At 40.8% G+C, this 21,067-nt stretch overlaps 1 protein-coding gene across 3 annotated transcripts in view; it reads left to right on the forward strand.

Annotated features, from left to right (window-relative positions):
- Window positions 1–4,506: 4,506 nt before the first annotated feature.
- The window catches only part of GPC6 (glypican 6), a 725,860-nt gene continuing 709,299 nt past the window's right edge, over window positions 4,507–21,067 (forward strand). For all 3 annotated transcript variants that reach the window (XM_062624577.1, XM_062624578.1, XM_062624579.1), the window contains exon 1: window positions 4,507–5,506. In XM_062624577.1, the coding sequence (XP_062480561.1) occupies window positions 4,696–5,506 (811 nt within the window). In that variant the 5' untranslated portion in view covers window positions 4,507–4,695. The remainder of the gene's footprint in view (window positions 5,507–21,067) is intronic.

Here is a 21,067-nt window from a genome sequence, read left to right on the forward strand (position 1 = left end):
TGACAATTCTACTTTTGAGTGCAACTTCAAGAGCAAGATGAGTTCTTCACACCTGTGCCTCTAGAGCTCACTTTTTGGAAAGAACTGGACTTTGCATTAATTTTGCAGCAAATACCATACAGAGCAAATCAAAAATTAAATTTCCCCTTCTAGCATAAAGTGATAAGGAAGACCAGTTTCTGCTCTGTGAAGGAAGTTTTTCTATGAAGGCTCTGGACATAACAGAAAAAAAAATAGTTTGAAGGGACCTTTGATGCTTCAGTGTATGCCTTCATTGGCCCAGTCTTTGGAAAGCTCTACTGCGACAAAATCATAGCTCAGTTTCAGGGTGCTACCTCATCGCTATACAATTAAACATTTCTGGACTTCTAAAGAGCCATGTCCAGCTGGAGCAGACAATACAGACCTTGAATAAAAACGTTTTCTTCATGCAATTTTTTTTTATACTTGTCCACACAGTTTTACAAAAAAAGAGCATGTTTCGGATTTCCATTTTGGGGTGCACATCCTGGAATGTGGGTTACTTGTTCCTTAATATCGAGGATATGTTCTATACTCAAAAAATGCATTGGAAAACTGTGTGAGGATGGATCTGCCCCTCAGATGAAGGCAGGATCCAACCAGCTCTCCCTCTCCCAGAGCTACAGCTTCTACAGTGCTAGAAGGCCTGGGGGAGGAGACAGGGGTGAATTGCACAGAAGCAGTGCTCCACCTGCAGAAATAACCAACACATTAGAGCCACTTCACCAACAATAATTCTATTGGACATCTGAGAATCTCACTGATTATTGTCTCAACCTGTGAAACCTTCTTGCTAGAAATCCATTATATGAAAGCTGCAAATCTACGGAACACATTGATTTAGCGGTGAATCCAGAAGTCAGCGTCTTTTTTTTTCATGAAGTTGAGTTATAGAACATTTTGACATTTTCTAAGGCTTTATTGTCAAGTCAGGTGAAAGATGCTTTTGTGTATGCAGTCTTCTTAACACCCATGACATCAATGAGAGTTTTTTGATAACACCGACACTACATCACTGTGTCTTTCATTGTAACACCATTTATCCTGTTTCTAATGGGAAATAATTCAAAAACCTAAAAAAAATTGAGCAAAACTTCCTTGTACAATCTCAGTCTCACGCTTATGTGCTACACGTTATAATGTTTAAAATCCATAATCATATGTTTTCCACCATGTCCTCAAACTGCTCAGAGCTCAAGATGATGGCTGCTTGGCAAATGATGCAGCAATTCAATATTTATTTTTGTCCTTATTGTTTAGAGATTCCATAGCTCCTTTACTGCATAAAACTGCCTCAGCCATGTGGGGCAGAGTGTTTCAGTGGTTGGAGGAATTAATGCTGGCTGCTGCTCCATTTTGCATTGACGTCTTTATTATGTTGGGTTGTGAATGATTACTTTTAACCCAAATTTTAATAGAAGTATTTGGAAACAAAGGTTAAATACCATTTGTCTTCCACATTTTTTGCACAACTTTAGGAATAATTTGCAGAACAGTCAGTAAAACTGGGTACGAATGAACACCTTCAATTTGGAATAACAGAAAAATACAGAAAAAACACCTTCAATTTTGAATAACAGAAAAAAAAAGCCCACTTGTGGTAAACTTGGCCAGTAGATGGATTGCAAAATCTTCACTCTAAGCAATCGTCTATGTTACTACACTGAATTTGGTTGGTGGGCTCTCAAAGAGGGTAAATGATTGATTTTCAGTTCGACTGCCAAGCAGGCAGAAATAGTTTTTTGTTTTGTTTTTTTTTTTTTAAAGTGTTATTATTTCTTTCCACAGAAATGCAAAAGAAGCGAAAAATTCCCTGGTGATTAAAATACTCCATTTAACTAAAATAAAATGTTTCATTTTGGTGCTTATGCAAATGAATTGAATGTGGTTTTTTTTTTTTCCTCAAATTAATGTAGAAAAAGCCAGCCTTTTACCCAACAGCTTAGAGGTCTGAGCACTCACTAATACACAGCAGCTCAGAAACAAGTCCATCTCTACCAGAGAACACTTTAACCTGGAAGACACTAATCTCCATGTCAAGGAGGAGGAAGGAGGACTTTTATTCACCATCTTATTATACACATTAAGTTGTTTCTAATTCAGCAACCAGGGGTTGCTTGTGCCTCCTTCTGAGAGAACAAATTAAAGAGGTATTTTCATGTGTTGTGAAACACAGTTACATGGTTTTTTATAAAGTACACCTGAAATGATGAGTACGGTGTGACCACTTCAAATAGCTTAAGAGTGTGGGTTCTGAAACAAGTGAGCTTTTAGCTCGTACCTATGATATGCCTGGCAGAAGGTGTTATGTTTCTAAGGGATTGCGAAAGTCACTGGCTTTGAGCGTGTTCCGACCTGGGCTTTCTTTGGAGCTCTTCCACTTTGTACAAAATTAATTACACATGTACTGAGAACACACAATGATTCTCCCATGTGATGAGCAGGAGGTTTGTTGAAGCGGTTTAAATACCTGTGTTTAAATATGAACCCTTGGGAGAGTAAGGTGTCCTTTGACACACAGAACTACAAACGGCTGTCTGGGCCATTTTCACCTGAGGCAGGATTCAAGGATGGAAATGAGCCTGATGTTCCCGTTGTAGGTCTCCCACCTTACGCAAAGGTTATACCACATTGTCATTGCCTTCTGTAAAAGTGCTGTCATACTGGTATTTGCAAAAAATGCAGGAGTGAATAAGCCCCATTTTTCTAAGAAAGTTCACAATTTTCTTAAAAAAAAATAAAATTCCTTAGGTGCATTCCTGAGTTAATTACAGAATCTCTTCTGCTATTTTACGATGATTTCTGCACTTCAAACTAGTTTGCTGATTTTCTCATTTGCATCTTTGAGTTTGTGTCAAATTACTTTTCCATGGGTTGAAGAAATGTTGAAGATAGTTGGATTGTGGGGCAGTCTGTCATGCATGATAATGCTCTGTTTTGACCACAATGCAGAGGAAAGTTGAAACAATCCAGAAGAAATGAGATATATGTAACATTTGTAACATCCTGTCTTGGGGTGAAATGTGTGTATCTTACATACACTGAGATATTACCGACAGACCTGTCAAAACTTTTCCACACACTAAATAGAGAGACCTTGCCTGACTTTTCATCAGTATGGGGTTACTAACACGTATTATCATATTATTTGTAGTGGTCTGGTAAGACATGTTCTCTGTGGGTTGCTAAAGCAGTGACTTCACAGAATGATTGAGGTTGGAAGGGACCACTGGAGGTCATTCAGTACCACCTCTCTACTCAAGGAGGGTAGCCTAGAGCACATTGATCAGGACTGTGTCCAGCCTTCCAACCTGTCCTCTGGGAGATGAGGCTGAGTGATAGCACTTGATACTACTACAATACCTACTCATCAGTCCCCCAGTTCCCCAAAGCTAGTGCTACCGAGGATTGTGGTACATAATTATGCCCATGAAGCTTGTGGACTGGGAGAAAGGAAGGAAAGCTCTCTTCCGCTAAACTCCCTCCCAAAACTTTGCATTCCAACCTGACCTCACTGGGCTCTGGCATCTGTCCCATAAGACATCTTACCTTAGGAAGAGGTTGGAGGGACAGGTGCTTAACCCCACCTTTCTGACTGAATTGCAAGATTCTAATAAAACCCACTACTCACCACCCCTTCCTGACCTCCCCCCCAGCCCTGCACATCAAGGAGCTTTTCTAAGGAAGAGGGAGGACAAGGGCTGCACACACTCTGCTGTTTCTCTTTTGTGCACACAAGTAGTGTCAGAGCATCATCACTTGACTGATCAGGAAAAGGGGTGGGAAGAAGAAGGAATGACAATGTGGGAGAGGGAAAACAGTACAGGAGGCAAAGGGAACACACAGTATCTAATGGGACCAGCCTACGTATACTGGCCAGACCCCAAAATAACACTGAAGTTAATGTTACATTACGGCACTACTGACACCTAATAATTTCATTCTAATTTGAATGCATCTTCATGCATTCATATTATATTGTCCTATGGCTTCTCCAAGTCTCCAAGTTGATGGTGGTCTTTTATGTCTTCTGCTGGCCTTCTCCACTTCATCCTGGGCCTGACACCTCTCTATTTTTGACAAAATACCACAGTTCTCTACAGGACTCATAAAAAACACTGCAATCAAGACTTTGAAACTGTAACTTTGGATTTTACTATCAAATACTGAAGAACAGAGTAATTTTCTCTCTCCCTAAGTGGAGAGTGAACTCACCTTGCAGGAATTTTCTCCAGTTCCCCCATTCATTTTTTTGCAGATGCTCATTTGAACTAGAGAATTTATGGGTTTATCCCTTGCTCTTCTCTCCTAAGGTGACACAAGTTAGCTGGGTCAAGGACTTCCTTTCTTGTTTCCTCCTCATTCTTCTCTATCTGATGCACAGAAACATCCTTCCTTCTCTCTCTTTTAGACAATGGACTCATCCTCGTTCTAGCTTTTCAGTTCGGGTATTTAGGTGTGCAACATAATAATTATTGGGGCATCACAGAGAGCAATACCGAAGAAGAGTGCCTTTTTTGACTTCTCGCTAGCAGGCGATCTGTAATTTTGGGGCTAGAAGCAGCTGGATTCTTAACGCGGAGGAAGTTTTCGGGGCTGTGGGTGCTTTTCGTTCCTTCATCCAGCAAACAGCGATCCACACCAGGATTTGCTTTCTGCTCCCGTATTTCGGCGATGCAATTTGTAGCACGTTTCTATGTGTGTGTGCGTGTATGTGTGTGTCTGTGTGCGGCTCTCCCTCGCAGTGCCTGTCTCCAGGATTTCTTCTTGCCTGGCTCAGGAAGCTGCTCCAGCGCTGCGCGGAGCAGAGGTTTCCCAGGATCCCGTAAATACAGGCACACGCACCCAGTGCAGCACACGCACACGCACACACACACAGAGGCACGCACAGAGCCGCTGTCCAGTCCAACCCCACGCCGGCTGCTTTCCCCACCACCTCCAGCCTCGCAGAGGCAGCCGGCGCAGCTCCGCGGCCGATCGAGGGACTCCGCTCGCAGCAACACTCCCGCGTGTTCAATCTTCAGCCTACGGCCAGATTTTCACCCCCCCTTTTCTTCTTTTTCCTATTTTTGCGTTTGGAGAAGGACCGAGGGGGGACGACACGACGAGGCTGCCGCTCTCCTTCCCCTGCCGTGCGCGCCTGTGTGTGGGTGCGCGCCCATCTGCCCCCCGCCTCGCAAAAGTTTGCCTCGGCTGCCGGGGGACTCCCTGGCCGCCTTCTCCGCAGCCAGGGGGCGCGGCGGTGGCGCGGGACTTGCGCGCTGCGCGGGACTTGCGCGCCGCGCCATGCCAGCGGCGCAGGGTGTTGCGCGGCGCTGCGCCCTAGCGGGGCTGCTGCTGCCGCTGCTGCTGCTGCTGCCGCCGCTGCCGCTGCCGACCGCGGGCGCGGGTGCCGAGAGCAAGGCGCGGAGCTGCGGCGAGGTGCGGCAGGCGTACAGCGCTAAGGGCTTCAGCCTGGCCAGCGTGCCCTACCAGGAGATCGCAGGTAAGGGTCCAGGCGGAGCGGGGCGGGGGTATGCGGAGCGGGGCTGGGGGGAAGCACCCTTTGCGGAAGCGGGGCAGTGAATTGCCGCGTTGTTTGCGCTTCGCGGCTTGCCCTAGTGGCACCTGGGTGCTTCCCGGCGGGGCGTGTGTCTGTGAAAGTAAATGAGGAAATAAATATAAAGTCTAGCGGGGTTTAAAAAAATAAAATGAGAAAAAATAAAGGGGGGTCGGGGGTTCGGGACGTGGGCGAGCCTCAGCCGCGGTTCTTTTCGCCCGCAGAAACTTCTTGAGAGTTGCAGCCGGGCTGCTAGAGGCGGCGAGCGGTTCCGCAGCGGCTGCTGCTGCCGCCGTGTGCGGGGAATAACTTTGCCCTCTGCCAGCAGGGACGGGGCGTGAGGGAGGTTACAGCGGCGGCGGCTGCGGCGCGGTTGATGGGTGAAGCTCTGCTTCTCGGACCCACCTCGGCCCCGGGGAGCGGCGCGCCCCTCCGAGGGCCATTCCGGCCGCGCACCCCTGGGCCCGGCAGCTCGTCCCTTGGGGGCGCAGGCGGGCGCCTCCACGGCGGCCCGAACGGAGCAGAGGCATCGGCTGCTGGGGAAAGGCACCCACGCACATATGCCCCCCCCCGCTTTCGCCCGAGACCCAGGCAGCCTTTTACTTAGCTCTTCCTTCTGCTGGAACATGCCTACAACAGGTTATATCTCAATCTGCCTACGAAGCTGAGGAGGTTGTAGGTTTTTTTTTTTTGTAATTTTATTTTCCTGCTTTTCCTCGCAACCTGTCCCTCTCGCATCTTTCGGACTGAATGAATAAAAGGATATCCGGGGTAGATAACCCTGCAGCAGTCGGAGAGCACGACAAAAAGAGAAATGATATGGGAAGGCTTGAGCTTGGGCTGCTTGAATCGGACTGCTTGAGCCCTCGAGAAAGATTTCCGCTTTGCTGCTGGCACTTGCTGTTTGGTTTTGCTGTTTGTAAGAGTGTATTAGATGCCCCTTGGTTTGCTTGCTTCCTTTTTAAGGTTGGAAGCAGTAAATTTATCTTCCTTGAGGTGAAATAAAGCCACAGTTACTCACTGTGCAGTGTTTAGCAGTTTACATGAGGAGTGATAAATGTGGAAAATCTCTGGACAGCGAGGATGTATTTCACAAAACCATGGGAAACCTTGTTCCTCGTTGCCAGTGCAGAACAGATCAGATCTCTGCGCAGCCACCTTAGGCACCTTGAACTCATAGGTCTGACCCACTGACGAGCTTTAGGGCAAGGCAGGAGAGTAAAGGGCCTGTGTGTGTAAGTGACTATTCCACAGACACCTTTGTTCTTTCAGCTGACCGATCTTATTGTGGTCTTTTTAAAGATTTCTTTCCAGGTTTCCTGTCAGTTCCATTAAACCATGAAATCTCTCCTGTCAGCCACAGAGCCTTTGAATATGCAATAATGCTTTCCCTTCTCTCACTGTTAACTCCATTGGCTTTGAGATAGGGTGGTAGTATATGCCCTGTCCCATTTATATAAAAAAAAAAGAAAATAAAATGTCCATTGAATTCCAGACTTCCAGTAACTTTGGGTAAACACTTGTTGCTTTCAGTTCATGAAGAAGTTTTACTGTCTTATTTATTTTCTGAATGTACAGTACAAAGTCACCATGCAGTTTTTAAGTAAGCACAGCATATGCGAGTTTCCGTTAACGTCTATCAGTACAGGAAGACTTATGGTACTTAAATATTTAATAGTAAGTAGTTGAATCCCAAATTACTCCTCAGTTTCCTGCTAAATTTTGTAAGTCGTATGTACTTTTATGGTTAAGTACATGATTTATGCAGGTATGAGTTATTTTTTCAGAGCTTCCTATTGCAAGTTGTTTTCCTTGTGGTTTAGCTGCCTCATTGCTAGTTGGTGTTATCAACCTGTGAGCTGTTCTGTGTGTTTTGTAGTACGCTGGTCGTGTGCGGTGCTGAGAGCTTGTGCAATAACTGTGCAGCATCTGCTCTTGTTAATGTGAAAGATCTGTGTTTGAAAGCTGGTGCAATGTTGGGAATTTAATTAAAGCAATCAGTGTACAGGTTTCAGAATCTATATATTTTTTTTTTTTCATTCGTCTTTTTCCTCCATACTGACTTGGTTAAGGAAGCAATTTGTTACTGTTATGAAAGAAGTGTATTCTGTTAAATGCTTCATGTTTTAAAGACTTCAAAGAACTTTTAACTACAGTCGTATTTCTGAACAAAGCCTGTGTTTTCAAAACATTTTGCATCAATGGCTTGATAATATGATGGAAAATAGTAATACACAGTATGGTTTATGTGTTTTAATTTAATGGTAGTCATATGTTTTCATTTGTCATTTGTTTAAAAGCTGCTTTATAGCTAGGACTGCTGAAAGTTGGTGAACTGCAGAGGTAGTGTGTATGTGCTGATGGAAAGAGTTGAAGAATCTCTTTAAAATTGAGGGGCTGTGGACACAGAGATAGCCTTCTGTTGAATGGAGCTGCAAAGGCAGGCTTGTTAGATAAGTTTTGTAGAATTATTTATACTGGCACGTTTGAATGGAGAAGGTAGAAATTACAGATTCAAAAAGCTGTCAGGTTTTGGTCTGTAAGGTAAGGTTGTCCTGCAGTGTTCTGTTGCACATGGAATGTGTTGAAGTTGGTAATAACGTGATTGGTTATCTGCTATGCTTTTACAACAGTGCGAAATTGCTCCATGTAATTCGTACAGTACTTACTTGTAATCAACCTGCTGCATCTGACGTCTTGTCTGATCACTGAATTCTGGTGCTGTGACCTACATTGGAGAGCATTTAAAGTTGGTTGTCAAAGTAAGTCCTCAATAGAGAAACTTCAGCTGGGAGTGGGGGGAGGAAGAAAATTTGAAGTATATGTAGTATGCTGCCATAGGCTTGTTTCTGTGCATCACCAACATGCAGGGTGGGTAGCAGCAGCTTGTGGTGTGTGCTGCGCTATCCTTGTAAAACCTGCCCTCTCCTATAGCTGCTGTGGAGGATATGGCATATGAAGAAGAGTTGAACTGTCAGACTCAATGCTGCTGTGACCCAGCATTCATGAGCACTGAGTGGAGCTCCCGAGGACTTTGCAGGGAATGTTTTGCTGTAGGAAAATCTGTCACTTCAAAGTCAGTACAAAAGAGGAAAATCACAGCACATACCTATTAGCAACACTTGTTTAACTGCAGCCATGGTTTCAATAACTTGCAGCATCTTAGGGGAAACCCTGAAAGTGAAACATCAAAGTTAAAGGTGGAGTGTGTCCTTGCCTCAAAGTTTTCTGAGTGAAGGTGAATGTCTGATGGTTTAGAAGTAATGGATGTGCCTGATTGGTGCCTTTCCACTTCCAGTTGATCTAAAGATTTTGAAAGGAGAAGCATGTTTTGTTTTGTTTCTTTTTTTTTTTTTTATTTTATTTTATTTTTTTTTTTACTAGATGCTGAAAAATATTGTGTTTAAAGAAGGACCAAAAATGTTCTGGTAAAGCATCCAACTATAAAGATGTTGAATTCTAAATGCTGCTTAAGAAGTTGGTGAGCTTTGTTCTCCTGTGCAGGTGATGAACGAGGTGAGATTCTGGCAGCACAGGGACATCGTAGTGAAGGTAACTGAAATGAAAGCAGAAGCAAACTCTTCATTTTGAAGGTCAAGCAGTCCCTTGAAATAGTACTTTGATGAATGGGCTTCATACTGGCATAATACAGAGGTGCTGACTGAAGAAAGCTAGCAAGCATAACACAGTTGCTTGTAGCTCTAAAGTGGTAATAATAATAATCAAAATAAACTCAGCAGTCACTTACACAGTTGAGCTATTAGTCCATGTCAGATGTTCCCAGGATACTCTTTCTGAATGTTTTGCTTTCCTTTAAGTAGCTCTAAAATGTAATGATAGATTGACAGGAGAGCAGCAGAAAAGCCTCCTGACCGAGTTTGTATGAAAGCGCTTGTTAATTAATGCCTTCTTTTACTGTTTCTCTACTGCTGTCACTGAGTTGTGCAAAGAAAGTGCCTGTAGACCAGGAGGCAACTGGGGATTCACAGGCACGTTGTGTGATTGTCTCAGGAGTGTAAAAAAACCCAACAATAGCCTTACTGAAATCAATAATACAATCAATGCAAATTTGTGAAATGTGAATCAGGCCTTAGGGATGAATTCACTCCTGATCTCAGTGATGACAAGGAAGATTCACATGGAATTTCATGTAAACTTGTTTTGTTTTAGCATTATACAGTATATAGCCACATTGTGTATGGCTGCTCCTAACCTCTGTTTGAGATTTCAGTAACTGCAGCATCAAGAGACTCTCTGGTCACCTCCCCGTATGGTCTCCCTTATTTTCCCATTGCGAGTGTGTGGTGCATGATAATAAAACAGTGTAGTGCATTTAGCTAGGAGGAAGTACAGCTTTTCTAAGACCTGGCTTTGCTATCACTTTTGTACGTATTTATTGGTTTGTATTTGACTGATGCTGTTAAAGGGAATACAACTTACGTATGCACTTCTAAACCTAAAGGTGCTGTTTGTAAGATCAGAGCCTTTGAGAAGAAATAACATGTTTTTAGTGATCATAAATAATTCACTTTTGATTGGGGATTTTAAATCTGAGCATCTGGAGTTTCCCGATGTGACTTTATGGTAGAGTATCTTGGAAAGAGGGACTTTAAAAAAGAAAAGGCAATGCTTTAATAATTAGTGTAATGATAAATTTTGGTGTATTGTACTCTTTAATAATCTTTCTTCCTGTCATCAGTGTGATTTATACTCAAAAAGCATACCTAAAGCTGTAATATTTTCTGCAATTAAAAGTGCTAATGTGTTAACTGTTCTAATACTGTATCAGTGCTTATTTCATCATATGCTGTTGTGAAATACTCCTGAGATTAGGTGGTGTTCAGTTACCAGAGAGGTCAAGCACTATGTTAAAAGCTCAGGCCATTCTTTTTATATTACTGCAATAAAGAATATATTAATTTCATTTATATTACCACTTGGCTCTCATAAAAGGTCAGTTTCAGCTGAATGTACAGTTACTTGCAAATGGCAAATCTTATAACAAGTGATCAACAATAAAAGCTTTTCTGGGTAATTTGTCTTTAAAATTACCACCTGCCATTTCTTTTGAATGACTTGAGCATCTTGCAGTATCACTCAGAGATCTGTCTTATTCCCCATGATACATGTAAGAAAACTATGCATACTAATCTTCCTTTCTGCTTAGTAAAGTAAAAATGCATAATTACATTAAAGTTTCTAGTTGAAATAACAAGCGTGGTGCTTAAAACTCCATTACGGTATCAAAGTATCAGCACTCCCATTACTAGCAAAATGAAATTACGTTTTCAATGAACTATGACTGTATGCGCCCCTTCGTACCTGCTTAATGGGTGCTATCTCCCTGGGAAGGGAACCTTCATTCTGTGGTTTTGACTGTTCCTACTACCAGGCATAATTATTTCAGCAGCTTAAATATGTGTAAAAGAATTAACACTTCTCCACAAATTCCTAAGAACAGCATATAAAGGTTGGTGTTTAAAGGCAGAATAGTTATTATGCTAAACAGAGAGAGTACATTACAAGATGCAAAAGGAATTTAAAATGTGTTGCAGATGGCAGGAAAACATATGCCTGGTAAAATTCATAGCACTTTATTCCTCTGTATGTAAAACCAGCCTAAAACCCACTGAAACTAAGGTTTACTTTCCTCACTACATGCTGCTCCATAGCTCCTGCACACATCCAAAAAACCAAGCTTCCCTAATAAGATTTTTTTTAGTTCTTGTTAGAGGAGGCTGTCACAGCGACCACCAGCTCTCTCTGATGAGCTGCTTTCGGCTATCGTGACCTTTTCCTTCCAGCCAAGTGAAACAACGGTACGTTATTCTATTGAGCGGCTGCAAACTGCAGAAGACATGCAGCACTTGAAGGCAGGTGCTCCTGCAGATTGCAGGGGTGACAGCAGTTCGGACTCTACTGCTTACGCCCGCTGGAGCAAGTCTCCAGTGAGCAAAGCCAGGAGTTATTAGTAGCTCTGGGAGGGTTCGTGTCCCACTAGTTCACTGTAGAAACCAGGGTGCCCAGGAGGAGGCTCTGTAGGGCAGCATCAGCCCAGGGATGGAGACCCTCCAGCTGTCCGGCCTTGATTTTCAGAACGTGGGACAGGAGCCACTTTTGGTCCATCAAAAAGAAAAAGCAGCAAGGGCTGATACTCCTAATGCAAACAGCAAATTGCTCTCTGTCTTGCCTCGCCTGCGAGGTCTGTCGCCCTGCACTTCTAATGGCCTTTTAACTGCATCTCCAGCTGAGCAGCAGATGTAAAGGGTACTGAGCATCCTGAGCTGTGCTTTTTTTTCCCTCCTGAAAGAAGCATTTCTACAGACACTCGAACAGTGGAGCCTTGGACCTGCTCACTGACCTGTTGGGTTTAAAATAGGGCAAATCTCCCGGAATAAGTGAAAGTCTTGACTGCTTTTAACAGGTGCCCTGTAGGACTGTTAAATTAGGTACGCTTACAGAATAACATGGTCGTATCTGTGCGTATGTATGTGTGTTCATGCAGGGGTAAAATCATGGCTTTCACCTGGAGTGGCCTTAGAGTCACATTTAAGCACTGAAAGAGCCTGAGAAGCTGCATGTTATCAGGATAGGTGTTTGCAAACCAAGTAGAAACTTCTGTTTAATGGGCTCTATCTGAAAAACACATATGAATGCAAACATATGTACAGTAAAAAAAAACAACCTGCACAGGGCTCAGTTCATATATGTCAGAAAGAACAAGCGCCAAGTCAGTCATGCTAATCCTACTGTTTGGGGAGTCCTATTAGTTCAAGCCTGATGCTTGACTAAGCAGTAGGAAATACAACCTAGCTCCTCTGTTGCTGGAAACAAATTCTTTGTTGGTCTATGTCGCTGTGACTCTTGGATGTCTATGATAGAGAAGAGTCACATAGTTCTCTGGTATTTTTGGCCACATCCCTCTGACCTGTGTGTTGAGTTTCTAACATACTAGAGGCTACAGGGACACCCATCTGGCTTTTTTTTGTAAGTTTGGCTTGGAGGGAAGTCAGTGCATGGGATGAGTTTTTTGAACTTCTGGGTATCAGACTGTAGTATGGTATAGTGTGAGGATATAAATGGATACTTCTGTGGTAGTGAAACCTGTGGAAGAAAGATCTGGCAAAATGTAGTCTGTGAATGCCTCGCTATAGTTCTCATGTCATATGTTTGTGCTTGGCTTTTGAGTCACAGTGTCCCTTATGACCTTGGAGTTTTACTTTGGGAGTGTATAAACAAGAAACTAAAAAGGCTTTCTTAAACAGAATTATTTTTTAAGAAGTGAAGCATAACATTAGGGAAAAGATCTTTATGCCCAGTTATCCTACCAAAACGATTGTGCTGATTGATGGTCATGGCCAGGGAGACTCCTGTCAGGTCCTATGTACATTTCCTGTAGGTTCTTTTCAGTTCAGGATTCAGTTTTCTGTCTTCAGGAAATGTTTGTCTTTGAGCTGTTCTTGTATAAATTTCATTTTCCTGGTGATATCAATCAAGTAGTGTAGGTAATATTTTGCATAAAGCGTTGGTATTTATGGTTGTAGCATTTGAATCTGGAACAATCATTTCTCTTGCCCAGTAGGTGCCACACTGATCTGTGTTCTGGTTTTGGGTAGTCTTGTGAAGGTAGCAACGTGTGACTTTGGAGTCCGAATACACAGCTGTAAATAGAGGTAGGGAGCCTAGCAAAAATGTGACTTGGAGAACCAGGGAGAGAATATAGGGCAGGATGAATTGTTGAAGAAGGGACTGTTACTGAAGGGTGCATGAAAAACGAATGGGAGCACTTCTTTCTCACATTGCTTGAGTCACTTTGCATTCATTGTGTTAATTGTTCTCCCAGAGCACAAATAAAGCTCTGGGAGAAAGGAAAAAAAAAACAAAAGGGAATTGCATTCATGCTTTCATGCAAGGATTTGTATGAATAGGATGGAAAGAAGGAGGGAGGGAGCAGAAGTGCTCAGTTTCTTTTTCTAGATGTCTTACAATTATCATGAAACTGCAAGAGGACTGTCTATCTTCTCTCATGTGGCAGTAGTACACTACTCTTATGGTATAATAGAGAAGATACTACCAGCAGCTGAACATTCTTGTCTATTACTCCTTCTTTTGCATTTGACTTTCTAACTGAATCACCACAATTTGACAAACCATACTAGCAAAAGTCATCTGTTCTCCAGAACTGGAGGAGCCGACATCTGCCCAAGATGTGGGATCACACTGAGGATGCTTTGCTACCTTAGGGAAATTCTCTGCTTATTACTACGTCAATGTGTTATAGTTAATGTGGTCATATTAGTGAGTGTCTGCTGATTTTGTGGCACCTTTGGGGGCTTCTGAGGCAAATGGATCAGATTATTAGACCACAGGTTTTTATACTGCTATTTATTGTTTTTATGTTTTAAATCTTTTCTACACCTGAGGGTACCCATTCCTAGCTATATGTACCTTTGACATATAAAATAAAACTGTGAGTATAGTAGAGCTTGAAATACAAGTTGTTAAAAGCAGTGTCAGGATGCTGCTTTTCGTCATAAGTATCCAGTCGTCAGTCAGCAGACTCCATCCAGAAGCTGTTGCATGATTTTTAAATGTATGTTAATTTCTAGGTACCCTCATTTTTAAATGTGTGCTAGTCCCTAAGAAACTTAAACAGTTCAGTGACAGATCAAAGGCAAGGGATGGTGAGCACTCAGTGTCCATTGGCTAAACTTGATGTGTTTTGCATCTTTTCTTTTAAACTGACATAATGTTTCACAGAGGAAGGAGCTGTAAGTACAACCAGTGTCTGTGTCTTATTTGCACAGAACTGACTTACAGCATAAACACATAATGCAAATATTATTTATTTGAAACTAGCTTTTGACTTTACAACTTTTAACGTACAAGATAATGGTGTGTATGAGCAATTTAGATTCCTTGGATAAAAATAGTTATAATATCATATTGTGTGTCAGTATTACCTGAGACCTATGGAAAATACCTATTGAACAGTTTATGACTCAGACATGTGCTCTTTAACCAGTTAGTCATTGCAATTTACAGTATTGACTCTTGTCCATTCCAAACTTTATGTATCATGCATGTTTCAAAAATGTAAGAGGTGCCAAAGCTGACCCACAGTAAAACCTTCCTTAACAAAATCACCTCTTTTATTTTTTGAAGTAGACTAAGCTGTGGTAGCAATCCAGCTGCAAAAGAGAAAAAAAATCAGGGAAGACAGGTCATGCTAATCAAAATGGTGTAATAGGTTTTGTTGGCTCAACAGAAATTTAGGTGTTTCTGAGCAGAAAATAAAAATCTAATTAAAAAACCAAAGGTATTTAAAAGAATGGTGCAGGGGAGGTTCATTATTGAATTTGGTGTAAAGCCAGGAGCAATATTCCTTGACTGCTGCTCTTCCAAGATGGTCTGTCGTGCTGACTATGGGCTGGCAATGAGCAGTGTTAATTGAATACCTGGAACATAACTAAAATGCATTGATTAAATGCAAACACCTGTCTTTGCAATGTAGCATGGCTGGTGAAGTGAAAGGACTCACAGAAATGGCTTCCTGAAATTGAACACTGAAACAGTGATTAGCTTGTTCTTAAAGCTGATCTTCAGAAGTCCTGTACCATTCTTTGAATAAAAACTTCAAAGCTGTTTTCTTCTTTAAGACGGCATACTAAAAGCCATCTATGAACTGGCTGTAATCAGATTGGTTGTGGGGCATAAGAACATTTCTACTACTAGTTTTCTGAGATAAAGACCCCAAACCTGATTTCTGCATACCTATCTCCATTGGATGCAGCTGATGGCAGAATTTGATTGAGAATTAATTGCTGGTATTCTTACGCAAGTGAGCAAAGTAGTAAATGATTCAAGTAAATTTAGTAAATTCAAAATTGCAATTTAATTGTGTAAAGCCCTGAAGCAATGCAAAGAAGAGACAGTCCTGTCTGCAGAGAGATTCCATTTTATATTTATGCCAGTATTTTTGTTATGTACATACCATTTACACCTTTTTCTATTACATAAACAACGAACGTAGTAGAAATAGATATGCTGCCTAATTTTAAAATTTTCCATTTAAAAGACACCACCTTCATATCCTACTGAGATTGCCACAATAATTGATGGATACTTTGTGGAAGTATCTTTGTACCTTGTTAATTTGTATTTTAAAGTCTGAGTTTTCTTTTTAAGCAGCTCCAGCTGGACACTGTAAATCATTGTCTAGAGCACAGTCTATGCTCAGAATAGAAACTGGCCAAACTCTTTGCACCTTGTATACCAAAATCTGGTTACTGTCAAAACTTAAACACATAAATAGAGACCATTGCTCAAGTGGAATTTATCTGTATCTGATGAATAAATTTAAATTGCTCTTCTCTCAAGGTCTGCCCAAGTAACTAACCCTTTCTCTTAAACTGAGAAGAATGCACTGAAGTATTACGTCCACTGTGTGGACATATGTACCCAACAGCTCCTTTTGTTCAAAAAGTCTGCTGAAATCATATTATGTACCTGACAGGTTTTTTTTTCCATAAAAAAAAAACACTTTGGAAAACTTTTGCATTATAAGTGAGGTCCAATTTTCTTTTCAATATTTGCATAGTTTTCCATTCCTTTTTAGTTTTTGCTTCTTTGAATTTTTCTGGTGACAAGATGGTCATACTTTCATGCCTGCTGGATCTCACAAAGTAAACCTACTTTTGACATAAGAGGAAACTACAGAATTTCTCTGTCCTTTTTGCCTGAAACACCAGCAAAAGTCAAATACAAGATGAAGAAAATTCTGCAATTAAGAGGAGATTCATCCAGGTCTTAATCTTTAAGGTTGAACGAATCTGATGCAGCTCCATAAATTTATTTTTGGGCTGAAGAATCACACATGTAACTTTGCTATTGATTTATGTAGTTTTAGGTTATTTTTTTATAGTCCTTTCAACATCATTATTACAGTTATTGTACATCACAGGCAGTAAACCTTTCTAGAAAGACTAATGGAGTTGGCAAATTAGGATCATCATCATTTTAATGGCTGACACACAAATGCTTATCTTTTAGTTCCATTCTGTGGTTTGCCTGATACTGGGAGCTGATTAAACTGTGTCATGCAGTGACTGTTCAGATGAGTCAGAAGCACTGAAGTAGCAGACTAAAACTTCTCCAAATGGTACCTGGGGCTCTCTGTAAGCTTATGTCAATTCGATATAGATACACAGTACAAACTTAATTAGTTTGAGTTGGCAAATACGAGACTAGTTATTTATAATTTTCAACAGTAAGCATTTTGGGAAAATGATAGTAATAGCTAGCAGACATTTTCTGATCAACAGCTATTTGTATTTTTGGCATTCTCATATGAAAGCAAATTTGTAAACATTACTGATATTTATTCCACAAATACTTGTCTCATTTTTATTTCACCCTGCTGTGATCTGCAAGTGCTAATCATGTGGACCCCTTTGGAGCAAAGGTACTTACTAACTTGTGTTAGCTAGAGCAGGAACTCAACATTCAAACAGATTTTTGTTGAAAACACATTTTGGTTGTTCTTATTTTACAAGAGCGCTGCATGCTTGCCTTTCAGCAGTGAGGAGTTAATTTACAAAGACAAGCTAAGGAATATATTATGAATGTTTTCTCAGTTGCTTGAGGGGGGGTGTCCTCTTCTTCCTTTTCTTTCTAAATCATTCTTTTCTGTTCTGCCCCAAATATTTCATGTTTATGGTACATAGACACATACTTCCTCATTTCAAAAGAAGAAATAACAGATAATTTTTTAACATTGCTTGTGTTTGCTGGAACATTTATTGCTTCCATAAAGAGTTAGGGCATCACTGTATTTGCTGATACAGCCCCTTATTTTTTAGGCAGCTTCCTACCTTGTAGGATGAAGTTTTCATAAAGGTGCTTAAATAAGACTACAGGATATGATGCACAAGGAGGGTTAGTCACAACTGAGTAATCAGACAGTGAATCTAACATAGGAGAAAAATCCTGTGAGTGATGCTGATGAGTGAGAGAGTTGAGTCCTCACTCCTCACCTTTTGGGAGAACATCTTTGAGACCCTTTTTTGGAGGGAGTCATGCAATCTTTCCTTTTGAAGTGATCTCACCGTGCATAAATAATACCAGATTCACTAAGCCAGAGAAGATGCTTGATTTCCTCCCTGTTTGTCAGCACATTGGAGGACACTGTTCTGAAAGACCTGCAATATTCTCTCTGGCTTGAGTCCAACAAATGCATAAATGTGTAAGGTAGCTACTGGAAAACAGAGTTAAAGCAGGATCCCAGATCTGCAATTCTTCTGTAATGTGAGGGCAGGCTCTACTCAGCTAAATAGCTTCTTCACTCTGTTTCTGCCCAAGAAATAATTATTGCATGCAAAGCAAAAAATTGTAATAGAAAAGATTTGAGAGCAAGTTCTCAAAATCATTTTTTCTTTGCCCTGTCTATAGTAAATCTATTTAAACATAAGGTACCTTTGAAGTAGACTGGTATTGCTATTTGATCTTGAAGCTTATCTTAATAAAAAACTTAACTTGAAAATTGGTCAGCAAAGAAGTTGTTTTTCCCTTATTTTTCCCTCTTGATGAATGTTTAAACTTTTTTTTTCCTGTACTGATAATGTTATTTAAATTATTAGGAATCAAATGCTAGATTGCAAGCAGTCAGCAGTAATCTAAAAGGTATTTGGCAAATGCTTTGGTTTATGGCATAATCTGCTAAGGGATTTGATGGGAAACTTATTGCTTGAACCATTGTGTCCTAAATTAGACAAAGTGCCATGAATTGCATGTTTCTTTCACCGCATTATAATTTCTCAGTAGTGGTAGAAGACCTTTTTTCTGTAAGTACTCTAAAGGAACAAACCAGAGTGAAAACCAGCATCTACACCTTGAAATGTGACGTTCTATAGGGGCCAGTTGGCTTGTGGATTCCCACTAAAGGCAACTCAACCGCTTCAGAGATACCAGTTTTGCTCCCAGCCTCAGAAGGTATGTATTGCCTGCTCCTACTGGCCAGGATCCTCAAAAAGGGTTGCTGAGTCGTCATGAGAAATATTTTCTGCACAGAAGTATTTCCTGTTTTCTGCAAGAGTGACTCTTTTTTCTTACTTAAACGTGTGCACAAACCAGAAGGCATTCTTGGAAGATGTTTTTATTTTCCTTTTAGTGGGAGTGGGTGGTGGTGCAGAGCGATTCCTCATAGACCCCTGCTAAAGGGTTAAACACTTTGCATCCTTATAAATACGTGGTCTTTTTTTTTTAAGAATAATACTGTAAAAAAAAGAAACAAAAAATACTCCATGGAGACTCAGCAGCAGAAATCTTTGTGTTCTCTGCTGAAGATGAAGCTATTCGCCTTCTAAGGTGTTCCACTAAGGTTAAGGTGGAAGAGAGAGATCTTGAACATCCCATGGGTTCTATCTGTTTTCACTGAAAGTTTTATTTGCTTTCTGAGTCTAGGTACAAACACAGCAGTGGGAATAACAGCAGCTTTCAGATTTTCTCCTGGGGAAATTGCTTGACTTCAGAAACACCTTAGAAGGTTGGAAAGGTATTACTGGCCAACAGGCACAAAATAATTTGAAATAAAACTGAGCTCTAAGTTGCTGTTGGAAACCACCAGGATAATGAGCCCCTTTCAGAAAAAAAAAAAAAAAGAAGGTTCATTATTTTTTTTAATTGGGCTGTTTTCCAAGAAATGGAGAGGCTGCTCATCAAAATGCAAGAGGTTTCCAAAATTATGAAGTTTAAGGAAATTAAGTTCTGATTAATTCTGTATACCTGATAGGATGAATCTATTGATTGTACACTGCTGACCTTCACTACTGAGTTTTTCTATCTTTATGTATTTTCTCTTGTGAAAAACAAGCAGTACATAAATATGAACTGAAGTACTTAAAATGAAACTTTAACAAGACCAAAAACATTTTGGCAAGATTATTTCAGGGAACAGTTAAATAAATGAGAACAGCTTTCCTTTGTGATTAACGCCATTATAGTCTCATTCATTCAGGACTTTATATTCAGTCAGGACATTATATTCATTCAGAACTTACACAGCAATTTTCAGAGGAGCTTTGAGACTGGGGTATGTTTATATTCAGCTTGCTGCAGAACTGTGATGGGCAGATATAAGAACTACAGAAGCTTTTCTTGTGCAGTTACATAGATCTAACCATGACTGAGGAGGTTAGTATTTGGTGGAACGCTGATGGGTTGACTTACAAGGTTTTCTGAGATCTTTTTTTTTTTTTTAGCTTTCACTTTAAGTGTGAATTCTTTCCTTAGTGCCATCCATCCCAAAAATAAAACTGGGATCAAACCTCCTGTACAAGGAAATTTGTAATCATTTGGTAGGAGCTTAGTTAATGCTCAGCTCAAAAAATGGATATGAGATTTTAATCATGTATCTTTGACTGTGCTCCTGATTGACTAACAGCTGCATCAATCATAGAATCATAGAATAGTTAGGGTTGGAAAGGACCTTGAGATCGTCAAGTTCCAACCCTCCCTGCCATGGGCGGGGACACCTCACACTAAACCATATCACCCAAGGCCTCGTCCAACCTGGTCTTGAACACTGACAGGGATGGAGCATTCACAACCTCCTTGGGCAACCCATTCCAGTGCCTCACCACCCTAACAGGAAAGAATTTCCTCCATATATACAATCTAACTTCCCCTGTTTAATTTTTAACTTGTTACCCCTTGTCCTATCACTACAGTCCCTAATGAAGAGTCCTGTATGATGTCTTTCTGAAAGTCTCTTCCCTTAGTTTCTTCCCTTTCTTTTTCTTTGGTCCTTCTCTGAACATCCCATAAGTTTTCAACATCTTCACAGCCCCCTTAGCATATCAAAAAATTTGATACAGTCTCAAAATGCTTTTCCTTCTACAGTAAGAAATTCTTCACCTCTGTAGACAGTTTCTCTGGTTCATATGCAGAGCATTCTGGGAAGAGAGTTTCTTTCTTTGACTTATTTTTGGTTTCATATTAGATACAACAATCTCATCAAGAAATCGTTCTTCTTCTGTAGTCAGGGATGCTGGCTCAGTGTCATTGGTTTTCACTGACTAGGTTATTAGAGTTCCTCCACCAATATTGTTTCCTTGGTCCTTGTCAGGAGTTTAGTATTTAATTTGTTTTTCCTTTATTATAAAGATAGCATGACAGTAAATATCCAGTCGATTCACTCCATGTCACTTTTTCTCCAGTTGCTCCATCTTTTACTAATGATTTGTTGGTTTTTGTGTCATGTCACACACACACACACACACACACACACACACACACCCTTTCAAATTATCTTAATATTTTGCTTCTGCAACTCCAAACTGTTGTTTTATCTGCCAGTTGCTCCAAAAGAAGTATCATTGAGTGTGATCTGCTTACATTCATGATGTAGCCTCCTTTCAGTGCATTTTCTATCAGCCTTTTTTGGGAGTAGCTTCTTACCTTGTCAGGCACAAGGTTGGTTTTATCTGTATTTCTGAAATCATATGAGGA

Source organism: Pezoporus occidentalis, unplaced genomic scaffold, assembly GCF_034315485.1.
Source record: "Pezoporus occidentalis ecotype Australia unplaced genomic scaffold, CSIRO_AGI_Poc_V1 ctg27, whole genome shotgun sequence".
NCBI lineage: Eukaryota > Metazoa > Chordata > Aves > Psittaciformes > Psittacidae > Pezoporus > Pezoporus occidentalis.